At 44.0% G+C, this 22,911-nt stretch overlaps 1 protein-coding gene across 2 annotated transcripts; it reads right to left on the bottom strand.

Annotated features, from left to right (window-relative positions):
* Positions 1-22,880, bottom strand: LOC147639409 (uncharacterized). 2 transcript variants are annotated; one of them, XM_086783334.1, is made up of 6 exons: positions 22,562-22,880; positions 22,240-22,274; positions 22,017-22,116; positions 610-753; positions 313-521; positions 1-228 (listed from the first exon to the last, which is right to left on the bottom strand). In XM_086783334.1, exons 3-6 carry the CDS (start codon positions 22,092-22,094, stop codon positions 51-53), a joined length of 609 nt encoding a protein of 202 aa, XP_086639460.1. In that variant the 5' UTR covers positions 22,095-22,116; positions 22,240-22,274; positions 22,562-22,880; the 3' UTR covers positions 1-50. The 2 variants fall into 2 exon arrangements, with proteins under 2 accessions (XP_086639460.1, XP_086639468.1); XM_086783342.1 differs by lacking the exon at positions 22,562-22,880 and adding an exon at positions 22,433-22,504.
* Positions 22,881-22,911: the final 31 nt, after the last annotated feature.

The following is a 22,911-nucleotide window of genomic DNA, read 5'->3' as shown; positions in this document are numbered from 1 at the left end:
TACAAAGTCTTTTAATCCACAAATTATAGCATTCTAATTATAGCATTCTTCTACATGTCATCCCGACCTAATGAGAAATCTCCCAGACATGCTTTGGCTACCTCCATGTCATTCTCTATCCCCATATAGTGCCTTTTTAACTCTTGGCATGCACGTCCCAAGCCTCCACATCCCGCAAAAACATCCAAGACACTATCTCCTTCACTTGAGAAGGTCTCCAATAGCCACCTACAATGAAATACAATCATAAACGTGCATCTAAGTATTTTGAAAAAGTAGCTATGAAAATGACCAGAATGAAAATTGTCTCACCTAAAGAACATAAGAGATCTTTCTGCACCACCTCGAATGTAGTGCTCCAAGACCATCGTGCGTTGGAATGGATGCTTCTTATTCTTCTCAAAAATGAAATTTTGTTGAGCGTTGAATAACTTCTTTGAAACATTTTGCCCAGCCTCATGATCAATAATAGGGACATGGCAATTTACTCGATAGAACATACTAAGCGCCAATGTATCCACCTACTATAACGAGAAAACATTATGTTTGGATATCCATACCACATAACATGTATACACAAAGGGAAATATTTCAGAGATTATGACTTACCCGTTCTCCATTGTCATACAAATAACTTGATTCCACATGAACAGACATTGTTCGATGCATGACCAATCCAACTTTCTTTCCCATGGAATATATTTTAGGAAGTTGATCCATTAGACTCAAACACACAAACTGTAAGGTTCCTCTCTAAGGGTTGAGGAAATCAAATGAATCAATAGAAAAAAAATGTCACCTTAGGGGACAAAAATTAGTGTAAGGTTCTTGGAGAAAAAAATTAAATAGACATTGTGTAAAAGGATTCCTATGGTTGGAGCAAAAATAAAAATTTTGCAAAGAAGGGGATAACATTGAAAAATTATGAGACTGTAAAAATTGAACATTGAAACTATTAAAAATCAGTAATGATTAAAGTAAATTGTGAGTAACTCTTGATGAAGGTAAATCACAACACTTGGCACCTCGAGCCCATAACCATGCGGTATTAAAAATTATGCTTAGCCCCCAAGTTGGACTTCGCAAATCATAAAATAAGTGGGCATAGCCCCCAGCCTTAACTTCCTAGAGCTTGAGCCCCCCATGCATTTATGCACCTCAACTAGACTGGTGGGGAACTAGGGGCCTAGCCCAAACATATTAGAGATAATTTTTATTTTTATTTTTTTTCCTCCTTGGAAATAAGGGGCCTAGCCATATTAAAAAAATTGAGAACTTGAAGGGGCCTAGCCCAAGAAATTAGAGAAAAAAAAAATTTCCCTGGAAAGTAAGGGGCCTAGCCCATCAAAAAAAATGAAATTTTACCCTTGTAAAAAGGGCCACCCTATCATAATTAACCAAGGGTACCCTATCATCTCATAGCTTAACCAAAAGAAATAAAATAATTGATTTTTATAAGGTCTTTTGAGACCTTTGTCAAGGGAGTCTTTACTCCCTTGACAAGCTCGTAGCAACCAACGCAGGGAGGGCGCCAGCTGTGCCGAATCGGCCCCCCCTTTGCTCCTATATAAGGACCCCAACGGGGCTACCAAGGGAGAGAAGCCCCCCTCCTGTTTTCTTCATGCTGCTGCTGGCCAGCCCCTCGTAAGAATTCCCCCCATCTTCCTTCACCTCGTGCTGCTGGGCAGCCACGTAGAGGCCTCCCCCTCCCCCCCATTTCCATCGTAACATGCTGGGGCAGCCACGTTGAAGTCTCCTCCCCCCCATGCTGCTGAAAACAAGTCTTACCCTCATTCTAATCCTCCCCACGCTGTTTGGGAAGCCACGTAAAGGCCTCCCCCTCCCCCCCATTTCCATCGTAGTTTGCTGGGCAGCTACGTAATGCTGCTGGATGCTGCTGGGCAGCCACGAGCCAACTCCCCCCTCCCCATTTTCATCATAACATGGTGTTGGGCACCCATGGACAAGCTTCTCCCTCCATTTCACCTTCCCACGCTGCTGGGCAGCCCCTAACGATCCTCCCCTCCCCATTTTCTTCATTTCAAGCTGTTGGACAGCCACGTAGGGGTTCTACGTTTTTTTTTTCTTCTCTGATTTGGCTGTAGCAAATTCATGTCTCCTCCCCTCTCTTCCTCACACCATTTTGAGGTTCCAAACTCATGCAAGTGGCTGTCTTCCTCTCCCCGATCTTCAAGCTGATGAAGCCTTGCAATTAGGAAGTGAATGAGCTCTCCCTCTTCCCCCATGCACTTGTTGCAGCTCTTGTTTCCTCCCCTCACCATGTAGAAATCCTGTTGTCTTTTCCATCTCTCCTGCCAACTCCCGAAGGTTCCTTCCCAACCCTATACCCGTCAATTGAACCTTCAATTGAGCCATGCAAGACAGAAGAGAGGGTAATATAGCCCTCAATTGACCCATGCAAGGAGGTAGAAGAAGAGGAGAGCCTCGGTCTAGCCCATGTTTTACTTCTTCTCCCCCTCCACTCTCCATGCAAGAATTCTCCATGTCTCATGTGAGAATACACCAAAAATCTCTCCCCCCACAGTTGGCAGCCATCATTTGAATTTACTCCTCCCTTGGTTTTCTTTTTAATATTGAACCCTTGTGCATGATTATGGGCTCCCCAACACTCATCTCCCTCATTTCTCGGTTCTCCCCTAATGCCATTATCCCATTATTTTGCCCCCTAAGCTCGTAAGTCCAAATACTTGGTTCAAAGCCTGGTAGTTCTCCTCAAATTTCTTCATTTGAAGTCCATCTTCACGGCAAAGAAGAGCTGCTAAAGAAGAACCGACCCGCATCTTGAAAAGGGAGGACAACACCAAGTCCTCATCACTAAGTAGACTCAAGCTATAAATCGGGACCGCCGTCGCCACTCAATCCTCGGTGGTGGAAAAAGCGGGACGGTGATCGGGAACCAAAGGGACGATCGCGTCGGGATTCTACGCGCGTAACCGCACCCAATTCATCGTGTGAGTTTACAAGTACTTGAAGTAAGTGGATCCCCATTTTATTCAAGTCATTTTGAATTCGCTAGAGTTGTTAAATCAAATAATTGAAGATTAGTCTTGCTTGTTTCATTAAAGTTGGAAAAATTCTGTTGTTATTGGGAAAAATGCTACTTGGCTATGGATTACCACTGGTTGAGGAAAAGACCGTTGTGCATCTTATATGTGTACATGAGCACGTGTTTGTGTTGCATACATGAGCATGTGCATTGAGAATTGGAAATCCATGGATCGGGATGTAGTATGCGCCATCCCGTGGATGTAGTATGCGCCATCCCCCGCAGGTGACGTAGTGTGCGCCGTCCCTGCTTATACTGCCGTGTGGGTGCCACCCGCCGTCGGGTGTCCCGCACGAAGACGTTCCGCGGTAGAGACCCCCCTCGGGTGGAACGTGGGTGTATATCCGTCACTCACGTGGTATGTGTGAGGGCCGTCGAAGCGGCCGTGGGATAGTGATGTAGTTGCGCCATCACTGATGTAGTTGCGTCGTCACCCACGGTGGACGAGCTCCCGGTAACCTGTGATTATGAGTGAGGGCCGACGAAGCGGCCGTGGGATAGTGATGTAGTTGCGCCATCACTGACGTAGTTGCGCCGTCACCCACGGTGGACGAGCTCCCGGTAACCTGTGATTATGAGTGAGGGCCGACGAAGCGACCGTGGGATAGTGATGTAGTTGCGCCATCACTGACGTAGTTGCGCCGTCACCCACGGTGGACGAGCTCCCGGTAACCTGTGATTATGAGCGAGGGCCGACGAAGCGGCCGTAGGATAGTGATGTAGTTGCGCCATCACTGGCGTAGTTGCGCCGTCACCCACGGTGGACGAGCTCTCGGTAACCTGTGATTATGAGTGAGGGCTGTCGAAGCGGCCGTGGGATAGTGATGTAGTTGCGCCATCACTGACGTAGTTGCACCGTCACCCACGGTGGACGGATTCCCGGTAACCTATGATCCCGATCGTGACTGGATTGTGCCTGAGCCAGACCAATTGCCGTCTAGGTGGGCTAGAGTATGTATATGTAACCTGAGCCGGGTATATGGCCGTAAATGTTTATGAATCTGGAGCCGGGTTTAGGGGCCAATGATACTTCTTTTGGGACCTGTAGCCGGGCAATAAGATCAACGAGGTTTGGTTACCTGAGCTAGCGAGAAGGTCAACGAACTCGGTATATGAGCCCGGAGTGTCAGGGTCATGTGATGGATTATGGGCCAGCCTCATCGGCCAGTGTGGATATTGGAATCATGGGCCAGCCTCACCGGCCAGTGTGGAATTGGAATGTTGGGCCAGCATCATCGGCCGTTGTTTTCTTGTGAACATTCATAGTGTTGCCTTGGAAAAGGATTGTTTTCCTTGGAAACGAGTGTGTGAGTAATGGAAAGTGTGCGTGAGCAGTGTGTCTGTATTTTGTATTTGCATGTGAATGTACCGGCTAGGGGGCCTCGGAACTCTTTTCCTTGGTACCCGGGTACAACCCCCTTTCCCCCAAAACCAAATTGAATTCTTGGACTCTAAGGAGTGGTCGGGAGGTTGGCTAACTCAAGGGATGGATGGGGTTAGGCTCCTGGATCCAAGATAAGAGACTGAAAAGTTAAGTAGTTCCCAATTTTTATAAGGACCAGTCCCGGTAGTTTAGATTCTCCCCTCCGAGGGAAGTAACCACGAGAGGTCTGGCCCTGGCACTTCCACTGGAAGTCTGCCTTGGGGAGCTGCTAATATTGATGTCTTACTTCTCTGAGTAAGTAGATGGGGAAGGATAGATAAAATAGATAAAAACCCTAGTGGACTTGTCCACATTTCCCTTGTAAGGTCTTCCCTCAACAGTTCAGGAGAAACTGCATTGAGGTTAGCTCGACGAGGGACAGTGTGGGCAAGCGCCCCGAGTGGAGTTTCCTCGTCCGTCCGCGTCCCGAAGACTACCGCTGTGCCCCTCCGATGACCGGACGGGACGGGCGGGGGACCTCACACAAACCAACCCTCATCAGCCACCACAAACAAACCAACAAAATTGAGTGTGGCATGTATCAATGATGAAGAAACTTGATTCCATGAGGGACACCCATCTGTATCTACATCAACAACCTGTAAACCTGTAGGAAAGTCAGCCCATACGAGGGGAGCCACTGTATCTGAGGGAGCACCTCTATGAGATAGAGCCTTGGGAATCTTCATCAAGAATTCTTCCACACTACATAAAAGATTTATGATGTTTGGTTTTGGCAAGTACAACTTGGAAAACTAATTATATGGTGAAATTATTCTTTTTACCTATCTGAGCCCTCCGAAAGAGTGTGGATGTCTACCAGCAATATGTGTGAAAAACATCTCTCACCTGCAAGTAAACAAGATAAAAAATGAGATGCATTTCGAAAAGCACACACTTCTCAAAATAAATTTGCAATGAAAAGTACTCTTACTAGTCATGTCCATGATGTCACATTGTCCTGACACCTCCCCCTCTTGAAGATGCTCTGGAGGGTCTCTCTCTTGATCTTCATTTGTGGGGTCTCCCTCTTGAACATCATGCATAATGGCAAGATGTCTCTTTGTTCGCCTCTCACGTTGCACTTTGAGACGATGTAGATGTATGCTCTTGGTGTGATTGTGGCACTCGTGAGTGATAGTGGTGTGGATGGATTTGGGGTCACGCACGAGGATCCAACTACTGGAGACTGGGTCAAGATTGTTGGCTACGGGAAAGGTATTCTAGAGTCTTCTTGAGTTGGGGGCTCTCTTTCAAGCTCAGATTGGCAATTCTTAAATTCTTCAAGAAATAGATCAAGATAATTAGTAAAAAGGTAAAAATCCCCATACCTTTTTGTATATGTATATGTATGTAGATGTATGTGTATCTATGTATATGTATATGTACATGTATGTGTATGTGTATATGCATATGTATATGTATATGTATGTAGGTATGTATCTATGTATATGTATAGGTATGTATATATATGTAGGCATGTATCTATGTATATGTATGTGTATGTATATGTATCTATTTATATGTATATGTATGTATATGTATGTAGGTATATGTATCTATGTATATGTATGTGTATGTATATGTATCTATTTATATGTATATGTATGTATATGTATGTAGGTATATGTATCTATTTATATGTATATGTATGTAGGTATGTATATATCAAAACTTAACAATGTTTCTTTAAAATCTAACATGCCAAATCTTAAATGTAACATGAACTTTGTATGTATGTAGGAATTTAGTGTATGTATGTAGGTATGTATTTATGTATGCATATGTATATATACATATGCATATACGTATGTAGTTGTATATGTATATATCTGTATGTATATGTATCTAATATGTATATGCATATGGATAGTTTACATATGTATAGGTAGGAAGGTTTACATAAACATATACATTTACATTTGCATGCATATAATTCAGTAGAAAGCAAAAAAGTACCTTTTTATAGGAGCTCCTCACTTGGAGGCACATGATTTAGAGGATAGTCCAACCACCAAGGACATCTCTTAAATTCCCAATCAGAAACCCCTCTCTCAACCCATTCCTTCGGGTACATTGTTTCCAAGGAATTTGGATCTACCCATTCTTTGATTGCTTCCGTCTCTTCGTCCATTAGACCTTGGCCAATGAGTAGTTTCACCCACCTACATGTCCAAAATAAAACAAACAGCACTAAAATATTTTTTTAAAAGCATATATGTATTTTCTACAAAAATGTAATGGCATTAGAAGATATATACCTATAGACAACCCTCTTTGCAGGATTCTCCACCTCAAGTTGCTTTTGGCCTTCCTTTACTTTTCCAATCTTTGCCCACACCTCATGGAAGGCCCATGGTATGTGTTTCGATCGCTCCTCTTGCACCCATTGCATAAATGGTGGGATGTAGATAACATCATCATATACCAATAAACCCTCCAAAATAGAGTCTGCCTCCCCTATTAGCTCTTCCCAATACAACTCTTTCTTCATATGCAACAACGTCTTTGTTATCCCAACAAGAAACTTCTTACCACTGAGATCCTCCCACTCAGTTCCTCTAATCTAATTTCATCCTCAAATCTGTCATGTTGTACGACCCAGTTTGGTCCCCATTCTTGCAAGTCTATTTGTGTGACCGCGAAATACATAGAGCTTCCTGGACGTGTAAGTCAAACTAAAAAAGGAGGAGATGCTTCGACATAACCATGGCAGTCAAAATAATCACGAAACACCTCAAGTTGGGTAGAAACTATACGGATGGATTCATTTGGAATCAGCCTGTATAAAGGGATCAATGGGGTAGAGGAATTGCGTTGCACAAAAAACTTAGTGAATACATCACCAAGCAATCCCAATTCAATAGATTTTCCAAGAAGCCTTCTATGGGTCTCCCCTTGACCAGTACTAGATTCACGAATCTCCGTGTGAGTTGGAGGAGGTGAGCTCATTTCGTTCTCCAACACAAGCGCTTCTTCCTCATGACCAAGAGAATTATGCGCTTCTATTTCCTCTCTAACAGGAGATACATGTGACGACACAGGTGTTCGTGATTGAGCTTCCTCGCTACTAAGAGTCTCCCTTGTTGTCTGTAAGACACACACACCAAGCCCAAGTAAGCATATCTAAAACAATAAAACACAATCTCAATAGAATCTTGGCTATTCACATCATATACCTTTCTTAGTCTTTGCATGTTGTTTTCCTGTTTTTCTTGGAGCCATCTTCCTTTCTTTCACCCTGAATATGAGTAGCAAAAAGTTTGAGCTAAATGACCGAGAGATGATCAACCTCACACATAAACCCTACTTCATGTATATAGGAAAACATCAACCTCACACACAAACATCTCCTACTAGTGTGTGTGTGTGGTACTTACTCTACAAGGGTAGAATATGTGTACCAACTATTGGTGACTTTCGGGCCCAAACATCGCCTGGCTGGCCGCCCATGGCTGGTCGCCGGCTGGGGGCTGGCCTGGCCTGGCTGGCCGGCCGCCTGGCTGACCGCCACCTGGCTGGCTAGCCTGGAGGCCCGGCCGCCTGGCTGGCTGGCCTGGAGGCCCGACCGCCTGGCTGGCCTGGTTGGCTGGCCTGGCTGGCTGGCCTGGCTGGCCGGATCGCACAGGCAAAGGTGTGGTTGGCTGGCTGGCCTGGCTGGTCGGGTCGCACAGGCAAAGGTGTGGCTGGCCTGGTTGGCCGCTGGCCTACATGGCTGGCTGGCCGTCGCCCGCCCCTGGCTGGGGCTGGCTGGCTGGCCTGGCTGGCTGACCGCCCGCCTGGCTGGCCTGGCTGGCTGACCGCCGCCTGCTGGCTGGCTTGGCTGGCTGGCCGCCCCCTGGCCTGCGGCCTGGCCTGGCTGGCTGGCTTGGCTGGCTGGCCGCCCCCTGGCCTGGCTGGCTGGCTTGGCTGGCTTGGCTGGCCGGGTCGCACAGGCCACTACAAGCAATCGTAATGGGTCCAATAACAACATGAGTTTGGATGGTGCCCATGACCCAAGGCCAAAGCAACTTGACCATATTTGAGTGAGAGATGCAAGGTCTCAAAGATAAAGAAGTTTATGAATGCATCCCAAAAGAGGTGTTGGAATTTCAAGTATACATCAAGATGGGTGGTAAGGATTCACCCAAGATTTGCATATTGAGGAGATGCAAGGATTCTCCCAAAGTGTAGTATTGTGGATGGTTCATTAGCCCAAAGGCTAGCGCTGAATGTAATTTGGTAAAGGTGAAGGTATAAGCATCATTATGTGACACATGGATGGTGCTAGGCACATGGATGGTTCATTAGCCCAAAGGCTAGCGCTGAATGTAATTTGGTAAAGGTGAAGGTATAAGCATCATTATGTGACACATGGATGGTGCTAGGCACATGGTTTGAGTGGACTCACCTGCTTTGTATGGTGTTCACCTGAATAGTGTGTATACCACATTTATGGTGGACACATGTAATTGATGCACAGATCTTGTTAGGATCTAGAGGCTTCTCATTGGAGCTATAAATATGTACCTCATGTACTTGGATTATGCAATGGAATGAGATTGTTCATTTTGTGATTGGCTACTTTATTTGGCGTAAGTCTTGCTTATCTCTTAATCTTTACTTAGCTATCTTAATCCTAAAATTAATCACTTGTTGCAAGCCACTCTAGCCATGAAAATTAACCACCACCTCACTACTCTATGTATTCAAACATCCATACGAAAATGCAAGGTCATAGCTATCAAAGCATTACCTAGAGTGCGTCAGGAGAAAAAGGAGAGGAATGGTAGTCATTTGAGAATATGACCATGACACAAAGAAGAGAGGCAAAGATGGATGAGATAATGATGACAATACTTGATGTGAAATCAAGGCCTCATGTGGTTGGTAATGAACAAGCATTTCCTAGAAGGGAGGCATCTCCTCCATTTTGCATACTAAGGGTCAACAACCTCTAGAATCTCTCAATGTCATACTTGGAATCTAACCTATGGATGGAGTGATAACAATGTGGATTCTCTCTTTACACAAGTAATCAAAGACTAATATGTTCACATAGATTCATGAATAGCTTACTGATTTTATGCTAAATTACTCTAGAATTTTCTTCCCCTAAACGAGTGCATGCCAGGATCACAAAATGACGTATATAACATTTCTAGTAAAAAGTGTAGTACAGCATTGAATACAAATTTTACTAATCATTGTGAATCTGACGGCGGTCGGGCAAAGCGGCTTGATATACCTTATGAACCTAGAAGACAGTTTCATGACATACCAGTGACTAAAAGTATCAGCTTACAGGCAGTTCGTGTGAAGTGCAGCTCATAGCTTCATGGGATTCCTAATCATTAAGGTACAAAAATACTCCAGCATTAAGATGTGAACTAAAACTGCCACCTGCATTAAGGATTCACCCATTCTTTGGAGACAGCAATCTTTAAGGTTCTAATTAAGCTGCAATGATGGAAATGGCAAGGCTAGTTACTTTAAAATTAATAAGGCAGGGTGAAGTTGCCTTAGAACCAAAGACATGCCTATATTACTTACCCAGAGCCTATCAATAGCCCTATGCTCGTGCATATACACGAGCATAGGCGGGTCTCCTCCAGCATGTCCACTCCCCCGGCAGAGAACCAAAGACATGCCTATATTACTTACCCAGAGCAAATCAATAGCCCTATGCTCGTGCATTTCCACTCCCCCGGCGGCTCTGCCGGCGGGGGGTGGAAATGCACGAGCATAGGCGGGTCTCCTCCAGCATGTCCACTCCCCCGGCTCTGCCGGGGGAGTGGACATGCTAGAGGAGAAGCGATGGAGGCGTGGCGGCCAGCGCTGCCTCCGTCTCCTCACACTTGACCTCCTCAACATCGTCTCCACCTACGCCACAAATTGGACGTCCTCAACACCGTCACCGCCTACGAAAGCTACAACGTCCACCTCCAACAAAGCCGCCGCCGGCGCACAGAAAAGAAGAACAGAGAAAAATCGAGAAATGAAAAAAAAAACTCACCTCTTCTCTTGCGTCTGCTTGCTTGCTGAGTTGAGAGTATCCTTCATGTACCCTAAATACCTCTTTTCCTTCATGTACCCTTTTAACTATGCACCACATATGTGTGTGTGGCCTAAAACATACTTAGCCTAAAAATAGATACATATATACACACACATATATATGTCTAAAAATGTATTAAGCCATATGTTTTTTATTGTACACACGTACATTTTATAGTTTAGGCTATTTAAATATGTATATATATATTAATGTTAATAAATGTGTGTGGTGTGTGTGTGTAGCCTAATAGATATATAATCTAATATATTTGTATATCCTAAAATAAGTAAAAGACTAGTCTCTTTGTAAATACACACACACACTAAAATACATATATCCCCGTCGGGGGATTCTTAGCCTAGAATATATACAATATAATAATATAAATATAAACATGTGTGTGTGTGTATTTACATATATCCCTGTCGGGGGATTCTTAGCCTAGAATATATACAATATAATAATATAAATATAAACATGTGTGTGTGTGTATTTACAAAGAGACAAGCCTTTTATAAAAATAATACTTAGAATCAATAAATGTATATATTTGTGTATTTTTTATATATTTGTAGATACATATATATTTGTATATTTTTTATTAAAAAAATTTATTGTGGTCATTCTCAATCGTGATTGCTCCACCTTGTTTTATCATTTTAACCGCCTACATTCTCAATCATGATTGCTCCACCTTGTTTTATCATTTCAACCTCCTTCATTCTTAATCATGATTACTCCACATGTTCCTTCATTTTTATATTTTCATTTCACATTTTCGTCTCTCCTGTCCTTTCTGTTTCACATTTTCGTCTCTCTTGTCCTTTCTGCATCTTCATATTGCCTTCCCTATGGAGCATACTGTTACCTTTGAGAGTGGGAGCTTGATGGCTGTAGCAAAAAATCTCAAACTTTAATACTTCTCCACCAGACCACGCTTGTCACGGATATCTACAAGGGTTTTTGCCTTCTTCACACGCCCTTTCTGGAGTGAAAGCTACTAGGACCGATGGAAGCCTTCAGGAAATCATCGCTCATTATGATATGGAGGGCAATAAAAACTACCTCATAGATATTTCTCGAAGTAAAACATATATGCTACAATGTAGTCCTCTTTGTGCTGCTGATAGTCTTGATTCTAGTGCTGATGACATTGCCCAAGATGTCCGACATTTGGAGAGTTCAGTGGATAAAGAATTAGGGACACAAAACACCCATGTTCATATCTCGAGCTCCTCCTCTGAGAGTGACTTGAATGGCTCAGAAACTATTTTGCAACCAGGTGAAGGCATAAGCAATCCAAAAGGTTCAAAGCACAAGATCTCTAAAGATGAATGTATTGCTTCAGAGAGTATACTTTCGGTTCTTCGTAAGAAGGAGCAACCTTCTCTTCTACGTTCATTGTTGGAAAAAGTTACTCGAGTCATCCAAGTCCAGGAGGTGCCAAGACATTATGATGGTGATTCCATCCTAGAGTTTCCACCAACATATGGCAAAATAGGAAATATAGATGGAATGGAGTAAAAATATGATGGTCACCTATGGACACGTCCAGTAACATCAAACATGTCTGTAAGTTGTACAATGCGTATTAGCTATTGTGTTGGTACTTTGGAGTGCCATAGGCTCAGCTGTCCTTTTTACTTGAACAATAAAAGGTATAACAACACCTTCTTTCATGGACATCTGACAAAAAAGATTGCAATTGGACTTTTGATAGAGGATGAGAAATCTAAAATAGTTTGTCACTTTTGTCGCAAAACTGCACATTGTGTGCAAGTGTGTAGATGTATTGTGTATTACGTAATGCCTCATGACACAACTATTACAAGAATGATGCTCCACACTGGGCTGCATGAATATCTAGTTCAGCCAGGAACTTCAAGGTCAATGTTGGAGCACGTGAAAATGTTTGTTTCTCAAGTGCTGAAAACCCAAAGAAGTGCAGGTCCTCGAAAAATACAGATGGATATTGTGAAGGATATGCTATTTTCTTCCATGATGAATCAAAATGATGAGCTACCTACAAGTATTGGGGATCATGAGCTCTGCAATTTTTTAGAGGATTTGAGTCCTCTTGTGGAAAACCAGAGGTGAGTATTCACTCTATAACTTAATTATATTTGGAAGTATTTTTCTACATTCGGTCCTCTCTTTATTGTGAAATTATGTTTTTTAGGTTTAGACGCATTGTATCCCAGGAGAAAAGAAAATTGATGCCAGCAGGAGAGGGCTTTGATAGCATCCTTCTTATACAGAGAAGATCTCGGTATTCATTTATACAAGGTTTCCGTTTCCCAGGACAAGGTGGCCCTGATGACAAATGTTATGTCTTTAAGATGTCTTTGCGAGGACCAGCATCAGCGTGGACTTGGTGAATCGCATGCGGTGTGACAGTGGAGGTGACTTGTCAAAGTCCTGGGTTTTGTTTGATCACACTCATCGAGTTTTTGGTTGGTCAACAATGGCTTGTCATGTTTACGACCCAAGGTGAGACTACGAACTCCAATTTTTTCATTTCTTTCATTTACCTTGAATGATAGCTGGCTGAAAAAATTATCTCCAAAATCTTATAGTGTTCAAGAGCTGTTGACAATTGCCACATGTGAAATGAAGGAGGAGGACACAAAAAGCCAAGTTCTATTTTGGGAAATGCTGAATAGCACAATGGAGCAATGCGGTTATGCACCCGCACACTTCTATGGGTTTATGGGTGATGAAGCAGGGTCCAATTGGTGTGCAGTTAGGACCGTTTTCAATGGGGGTCTGCACAACATTATGGAGGACAGGGAGCGAACGTGCTTATTCCATTGGAAACAAAGTTTGATGAAGCATGCTAAATAATGCGTGAAGGCAGAAAGTCGACAACACCATATTGACTTGTGTGAAGAATGGAGATTGGCAACCAATAAGGAGTCAGCTTTCTTAAAAAGTAAAGAGATTCGTGAGTGGTGGAGAAATGGACATGTTCATGAGGGAAAACTATCAGTGATGGATACGTGGATGAGTTGGTGGGAAGTACGAATAGCACATTGGGGCAACCTCATGTCAAGGGTGAGAAATTTTATGGAGAACTGATATGTTGTATGGATGTATTTGCATTGGAGTCAATTTTGTGAATTCTTGTATGAAACCTCTTGTGTGCAGGTGGTCTTAAGCTCGGTGGATTTAGCACAAACCCCTCGAACAAACTTATCTGAAAGTGTACATGGGAGTTGGCTTGCTGGTGAAGGATACAAGGAAAAGGTTAGTATGTATGATGCGTGCATTTCAGATATGGCAAACGCTTTACTACAAAGTGCAAAGCAATATGCATATCAGATGGGGAAGCACAAAGGTGAGGGACCAAGCTTGAGCAAGTTGCTTGACAGGGTAGCAGCAAGGTCAAGACTGACACCACCACAAGTGGCTTGCATGGTCCATGAAACAGTAGCTAATACTCCTATGTATGAGGAATCAAGGCCTCTACATGGAGATAAGGAGACTATTCAACGGAAGAGGGTGAGGACAACGGAAGTAGACCAATGCTCACATCGTCCAGGTTATGTCATGCAGAGTAGACATCGTCAAAACCGGGGAACAACAAGAAGAGTAAGTTTTGGAGATAGATCTAGAACAAACAGTGCAGCAAGTCCTGCTTCAAGGGGAGGACCAAAAAGTCCAATGACTGGAGGAAACAAAGATATCAGACATGAAGAGCCTAAACAACATTATGGCACAATGAGCGGAGGACAAATGCATGTAAAGGAAGAGGCCATTGGACGCACAATGTGGGCCATTAGACGAACCCCATTGAACTCAAAAGTCAAATGTTTGGGAGGTATTGATGGAAGACTTAAGTGCAACTCATACATACAGGGAAGCTCTATTGGAGTTGTTGCCCCTAGCTTCTACTCAAAGCGACGACATCCTGGTCCGGGAGGGCCAAAGGCTCAAATGATGTGGTTTTGTCCTTTAGATGTTTTACACACATGGCATGTAGATCCAAACATAATATACAAGCCATCATACCCAGATATGTGGAAAGTGGATGTTAAGACCAACATAACCAGCCAAGAGGTAGATAAATTAGTAGAGGCAAGGTTCAAGTTAGATGTTACTCATGAAGAACCTTTTGTGTCGGGGGTGGGAGAAACGTCCACACAAGCAGCGGGCAACAAAGAAAGTGACAAGAGGCCACATGATGCTACACAGAGTACAAAGAGATCAACCAAGTGGAGACATTGGATTTCCAAAGAAGTAGAAAAGAGGATTGGTAGTGCCGAGGCCATGACAACGACAGTCCTTAATGAGAGTGCAATGCAGCCGTCCCCCTACTCTATTTTTCATTTGGCATGTGAGAGTGGAGAGAACTATTTTATAGACATCAAGGTACAACCTTGGTGTACATGTCCTGATTTCATGCAAAGAGAATCTAGAGGAAAGTCTTACGTTGCATGTAAGCATATCTATTTTGTCTTCTTGCGAGTTTTGGGATTACATAAGAATGAGGATATGGTAATGCATCCATCGACACTATCACCAGAGGAAGTGGACAATATACTATCACGTCCTCGAAGCAAGCATGTTTGTGCCTATACTTAAGCTTTAATCAAGCCTCTCATGTTTGTGTCTACTTAAGCTTTAATCAAGCCTTCCATGTTTGTGCTTACTTAAGCTTGTAAGGAAATGTGAAGTCAATCTTTTTGTAAGAAAATTTGAACCAATATTATTTTTTTCTTGCTTTGGGATGGAGTATACTGTCACGTACTCTAAAGTCTTATTGTAGGTAGCTTGCGACGCTATGGTAAAGGAGTTGTACCAACCAGATATCTTCTTGTAAGGAAATGTGAACTCAATCTTTTTGTAAGAAAACATGAGCCGGAAATACTTGTTTTTACTTGTGTTGAAATAAACATTGGAAGAAAGGTACATAGATAGGTATTTTTGTGCCTATATTTAAGTTTCTTGGACATAAAATGTGTGTTTATATGTAGGAAGGTAGGTATGTAGGTATGTATGCAAGCATGTATATATGTATGTATTGTACAAATGTGTGTATATATGTATGTATATATGTAAGAAGGTAGGTAGGTAGGCAGGCAGGTAGGTAGGTGTGTTTGAGAATATACATGTATATATGTATGTATGTATGTGAATGTATTTATTTCTCTTTCATAAATACTTACTATATAAAAGCTCACAAAAATGTATCATTTTTCTTACAAGCTCACATAAAACTATCTTATCTCCAAAAAGCTCGCCAAATAAAGCTCGCAAAAAAATCAAACCCTCTCTATATCTCTCTCTCCCTCTCTTTCTCTTATCAATCTTGCTTAATGAAATGAAGGAAAAATCTCTCTCTAGATGAAGAACTCTCACAAAGATACCTTACAATCTCTCTAAGAATATGATCCAATAAAGTGAAGAACCTTAAATGATGATTTTTGCAAGATGATGATCTTGTTAGTGTTGAAGAAGAGCCCACCAAGTATGGATTCACTCCTTGATGAAGATCTTCACAAATTCAATGATGATCTTTGATGTTGTTGTTGCTGATGAGACCACCAATTTGTTGAGAAACTTGTGAACTTCACTTTGTTGATGATGATCTTGCAAAATTGATTGTCCTTGTTGTGTGTCTTCTCTCCTAGGAGACTGCCTTGAGCAAGGAGTTCACAGGCCTAGAGAGGAACCTCTGATACCATAAAAGAATTGATGGAGTGGATAGCAAGATGCCTATCACTCACACTTATACACTTACACATAAATAAAGAACTCCCTTATATTAGAAATGCAAGTACAATAAGGATCTAGCTTACACTTGAGAATAGTGTAGCTCACACACAACTAGAAAGTACAAGGTACTAGATGTAAAATACAAGATACAAGATACAATATGCAAGATACAAGATATCATAGCCATGAGGCATGGTGCATATTTATACACAAATGTGGAGAGGTGGACTAGTCTACACATGTGCAAAGTAGGTGCCACACCAAGCCAATATTATCCCATGTGTCACAATCAAGGAAAGTACACAAGAAGCTTCACAAATAAATAAAATATGATTGCCATGTAGGTGGGTGGTGTAAAGTCAACATGAGGACAAACCACATTAGACAAGTGTGCTAATATGAGTGTCTATTTTAATATGTGCTACTACTCTAAGGTTTCCAACCTTTAATTTATTGAAGTCCTAAAGACTAAGGTTAAAATCCACAAACTCATCATAAATATTTCAATATTTTACATAGTGAACACTTTGAGCTTTTGAGGATGAATCCAATGTTCTTGGTGATGATGGCAAGCATATCTTTAAGGATGTGGAATGTGAGGCCAACCTCACTAAGGTGGACATCCATGGTGTCATCATTGTCCAACATAATGTCATAGTCCACCCAGTAAAGAGACCAAATGTAGAGGCCCATCAACATAATCTCTCACAGCTCGATCAAGAGCTCTTCTTTTGTAGGCTTCTTATGTAGAAGCTTCATCAAAGTGGCACTATTTCAAGGTCTTTTATATGGGTACGATGGCCCCAAGGCCATCCTACCATGGCACTAGATGCGTTTTAGCATCTAAAATGGCCCTAGGTCCATGCTAGGATGGCCTCAATGGCCTCAAGGCCATCCTAAGATGGTTCTAGGTTCATTCTACATTCTCTTTAGCATCTAAAATGATCGGGGCCATTAAAGGATAGCCCCAAGGCCATCCTACCCTAAGGCCTTGCTACCATGGCCCAAGGGCCATTCTAGATTGGGCATCTAAAATGGCCCTGGGGCCATCCCATCGTTTCCTTAGTCTGAATCTCACGAAATAATGGGGTTAAGCAAGATAGATTCAAAAAGACACAAAATGTGTGTGTGTATATATATGTGTATGTGTGTGTGTATTTGTGTACATAGATATATATATATGCCCATTCTAGGATGGCCCTAGACTAGGGGGCCATCCTACCATGGCCCTTGGCCCATTCTAGATGCTTTTTAGCATTTAAAATGGACCTAGGGCCATGATGGGATGGGCCCAAGGCCTGGGCCCAAGGCCATCCTACCATGGCATCTAAAATGGCCCTAGGGCCATGCTACCGTGGCCTCAAGGCCATCCTACCATGGCATTAGGGCCATTCTAGATACTTTTTAGTATCTAAAATGGCCCTAGGGCCAAGCTAGGATGGCCTCAAGGCCATCCTAGGATGGCTCTAGGGCCATTCTAGATTCTCTTTAGCATCTAAAATGGCTGGGGCCATTAAAGGATGGCCCCAAGGCCATCCTACCATGGCATCTAAAATGGCCGTAGGGCCATGCTAGGATGGCCTCAAGGCCATCCTACCATGGCACTGGGGCCTTTCTAGGTGCTTTTTAGCATCTAAAATGGCCCTAGGGCCAAGCTAGGATGACCTCAAGGCCATACTAGGATGGCTCTAGGGTCATTCTATATTCTCTTTAGCATATAAAATGACTGAGGCCATTAAAGGATGGCCCCCCGAGGCCATTAAAGGATGGCCCTAGGGCCAAGGATGACCTCAAGGCCATACTAGGATGGCTCTAGGGTCATTCTATATTCTCTTTAGCATATAAAATGACTAAGGCCATTATAGGATGGCCCCGAGGCCATCCTACCCTAGGGGCTTGCTACCATAGCCCTAGGGCCATTCTAGATTGGGCATCTAAAATGGCCCTGGGGCCATCCCATCGTTTCCTTAGTCTGAATCTCACGAAATAATGGCGTTAAGCAAGATAGATTCAAAAAGACACAGAGTGTGTGTGCGTATGTATATATATGTGTGTATTTGTGTGTATAGATATATATATGCCCATTCTAGGATGGCCCTAGGACCAAGCTAGGATGGCGTCAAGGCATCCTACCATGGCACTAGGGCCATTCTAGATGCTTTTTAGCATCTAGATAGCCCTGGGGCCATGCTAGGATGGCCTCAAGGCCATCCTACCCTAGGGCCTTGCTACCATCGCCCGAGGGCCATTCTAGATTGGGCATCTAAAATGGCCTTGGGGCCATGCCATCGTTTCCTTAGTCCAAATCTTAGGAAACAATGGGGTCAAGAAAGAAAGATTCAAAGAGACACAAAATGTGTGTGTGTATATATGTGTGTGTGTGTTTGTGTGTAGATATATATATGCCCATTCTAAGATGGCCCTAGGGGGCCATCCTACCATGGCCCTTGGCCCATTCTAGATGCTTTTTAGCATCTACTAAAATGGAGTTGGGGCCATGCTAGGATGTCCTCAAGGCCATTCTAACATCCCAAAGAGAATCTAGAATGGTAGGATGGCAGGATGGCATTAGGGTCATCCTACCCTCATCCTAGGGCCATTCTAGATGCCATGGGGCCATGCTAGGATGGCCTCAAAGCCATCCTGGCATGGCTCTAGGGCCATTCTAGATTCTCTTTAGCATCTAAAATGGTCGGGGCCATTAAACGATGGCCCCAAGGCCATCCTACCATGGCACTAGGGCCATGCTAGGATGGCCTCAAGGCCATCCTAGGATGGCTCTAGGTTCATTCTACATTCTCTTTAACATCTAAAATGATCGGGGCCATTAAAGGATGGCCCCAAGGCCATCCTACCCTGGGGCCTTGCTCTACCATGGCCCGAGGGCCATTCTAGATTGAGCATCTAAAATGGCCGTGGGGCCATCCCATCGTTTCCTTAGTTTGAATCTCACGAAATAATGGGGTTAATCAAGATAGATACAAAAATACACAAAATGTGTGTGCGTATATATATATATGTGTATGTGTGTGTGTAGATATATATATGCCCATTCTAGGATGGCCCTAGGGGGGCATCCTTAGGGGGGCATCCTACCATGGCCCTTGGCCCATTCTGGTGGATGCTTTTTAGCATTTAGGGCCATGCTAGGATGGCCTCAAGGCCATCCTAGCATGGCTCTAGGGCCATTCTAGATTCTCATTAGCATCTAAAATGGCAAGGGCCATTAAAGGATGGCCCCAAGGCCATCCTACCATGGCATCTAGGGCCATGCTAGGATGGCCTCAAGGCCATCCTACCATGGCACTAGGGCCATTCTAGATTCTTTTTAGCATTTAAAATGGCCCTATGGCCAAGCTAGGATGGCCTCAAGGCCATCCTAGGATGGCTCTAGGGCCATTCTAGATTCTCTTTAGCATCTAAAATGGCCGGGGCCATTAAAGGATGGCCCCAAGGCCATCCTACCATGGCATCTAAAATGGCCCTAGGGCCATGCTAGGATGGCCTTAAGGCCATCCTACCATGGCATTAGGGCCATTCTAGATGCTTTTTAGCATCTAAAAGGGCCCTAGGGGCCAAGCTACAATGGCTCTAGGGCCATTCTAGATTCTCTTTAGCATCTAAAATGGTCGGGGCCATTTAAGGATGTCCCCAAGGCCATCCTACCATGGCATCTAAAATGGTCGGGGCCATGGTAGGATGTCCCCAAGGCCATCCTACCATGGCATCTAGGGCCATGCTAAGATGGCCTCAAGGCCATCCTACCATGGCATTGGATGCTTTTTAGCATCTAAAATGGCCCTAGGGCCAAGCTAGGATGGCCATCCTACCATGGCACTAGGGCCATTCTAGATTGGGCATCTAAAATGGCCCTGGGGCCATGTCATTGTTTCCTTAGTCGGAATCTCACGAAACAATGGGGTCAAGAAAGATAGATTAAAAAAGACACACAATGTGTGTGTGTGAATGTGTGTAGATATATATATGCCCATTCTAGGATAGCCCTAGGGGGCCATCCTACCATGGCCCTTGTTGGCCCATTCTAGATGCTTTTTAACATCTAAAATGGACCTGGGGCCATGCTAGGATGGCCTCAAGGCCATCCTAGCATGGCTCTAGGGCCATTATATATTATATTTAGCATCTAAAATGGTCGGGGCCATTAAAGGATGGCCCCAAGGCCATCCTACCATGGCATTGGGGCCATTCTAGATGCTTTAAATTGGCCTTAGGGCCGTGTTAGGATGGCCCCAAGGCCATCCTACCATGGTACTGGGGCCATTCTAGATGCTTTAAATTGGCCATGGGGCCGTGTTAGGATAGCCTCAAGGCCATCTTAGGATGGCTCTAGGTCCATTCTAGATTCTCTTTAGCATCTAAAATGGCTGGGGCCATTTAAGGATGGCCCCAAGGCCATCCTACCTTGGGGCCTTGCCACCATCAACATACATGTAACGCAATATTGGAAGAAGCTAAGATGGCCCTAAGCAATTCTAAGATGGCCCTGAGGCCATTCTAAAATGCCCCAATGCCATTCTAACATTCCCAAGAGCATCTAGAATGGCCCTGGGGCCATGTTAGGATGGCATCAGGGTCATCCTACCATGGTCCTCGGGCTATTCTAGATGCTTTTTAGCATCTAGAATCCCTTGGGGCCATCCTACCATGGCCCTTGGCCCATTCTAGATGCATTTTAGCATTTAAAATAGCCCTGGGGCCATGCTAGGATGGCCTCAAGGCCATCCTAGCATGGCTCTAAGGCCATTTTAGATTCTCTTTAGCATCAAAAATGGCCGGGGCCATTAAAGGATGGCCCCAAGGCCATCCTACCCTGGCACTGGGGCCTTGCTACCATGGTAGGATGGCCCTAGGGTCATCCTAGCATTCCACAGGGCCATTCTACCATGTTAGCATGGCCCTGAGGCCATCCTAGCATGGTAGGATGTCCATATGCCATCATAGAATGCTATCCTAGGAAGGCCTTGGGGAATTGCTAGCATGGTAGGATGGCCCTAGGGCCATCCTAGCATGCCCCAGGGCCATTCTTGCAAGACCCCAAGGCTATGAAACCATGTTGGAATGGCCTTGGGCATCCAAGAATGGCCCTAGGGCCATCCTACCATGCCGGCCCAAACTTGAAATTCAAAATATAACTTTTCCCCCCCTTCTCCCAAATCAATTTTTAAATTTGAATTTGAATATCCCACCCACTTCAAGATTTCAAAATTTGAATTTGAATATCCTACCCCCTTTAAGATTTCAAAATTTCCTCCCCCCAAAACTTGAAACTTATATTTGAATTTCAAATTACACTCAAACTTCTCTCTCTCTTCAATCTCTCTAATATTTCCCAACTAATACAGTGATTTACAACACGTGGCTGGTAATTGACATCAAAAGCATGTGGATCGACGCGACGGTCCAACATAAAGGTACACCCCAAACTTAATCTATTTTCTTTTTTTTGAATTAAGATAATGATTAAGCACACTTAAAATGATGATTAATACAATGATTAAAACTAATCAAGAGAGAGACAATGTGTGTGTGTGTGTGTGTATGTGAGAGAGAGAGAGAGAGAGAGAGAGAGAGAGAATGTGTGTTTGTTAGTGTGTGTGTGTGTGTGTGTGTGTGTGAGAGAGAGAGAGAGAGAGAGAAGACCTCAATGCTCTCTGTGAGGCGATGGCCATTCAAAAGAAACAAAAAAATTCAGCTCATTTCATCAAAGCCTATGTGTGTGTATGAGAGAGAGAGAGAGAGAGGAGACTAACCAAAAGGGTATAGAGACCTCCCCACTGACTGTCTGGCTGCCTCCCCCCCACAACCTCGTTGGTTGCTTGCCTCCCCATGAAATTGCTGGCTGTCCATGACCTAAAAAGCACAGAGAAGGTTTGAAATTTGTTTTGTGTATTGTGGGCTTTTGTGTGTATTGCTGGTTGTGACCTAGAAAGCATAGAGAAGCGAATGTTATTTTGTGTATTGTGGGCTGCTCACCGCCACTATACAACCGTCCATGCGATCGATATGACCTAAAAAGCACAGAGAAGGTTTGAAATTTGTTTTGTGTATTGTGGGCTTTTGTGTGTATTGCTGGTTGTGACCTAGAAAGCATAGAGAAGCGAATGTTATTTTGTGTATTGTGGGCTGCTCACCGCCACTATACAACCGTCCATGCGATTGATATGACCTAAAAGCTACAACCACCGCCTGCTATGACCGGCTCCCCACCGCCTGCTCTACGACCGGCTCCTCACCGCCTGCTCTACGACCGGCTCCTCACCGCCTGCTCTACGACCGTCCATGCGATCGATATGACCTAAAAGCTACAACCACCGCCTGCCTATGACCGGCTCCCCACCGCCTGCTCTACGACCGGCTCCTCACCGCCTCTGTATTATGGGCTCCTCACCGCCTCTGCTACGAGACCACCGCCTGCTAACGATCGACTCTCCTCACCATCTCTACCTATGACCGACTGCTCACGGCCTATGCACATGGCTACTCACCAACCGCCGCTGCTCACCATCGCTCTACAATCACCGCCACACACTGCTCACCCGCCGTTGCTCTACGACTGCCGCCACACACTCGCTTGTTGATAATTAGGTTATTTTTTAAAAACTCAGCTGCCTTAATTAAGCGCGAGATGATAGGACAGCATGATTG

This window comes from Cibotium barometz, chromosome 4 (genome assembly GCF_041138505.1).
Source record: "Cibotium barometz isolate CiBa-2024 chromosome 4, ASM4113850v1, whole genome shotgun sequence".
In the NCBI taxonomy this organism is placed as follows: Eukaryota; Viridiplantae; Streptophyta; class Polypodiopsida; order Cyatheales; family Cibotiaceae; genus Cibotium; species Cibotium barometz.
This window is presented reverse-complemented; position numbering and strand designations above follow the sequence as displayed.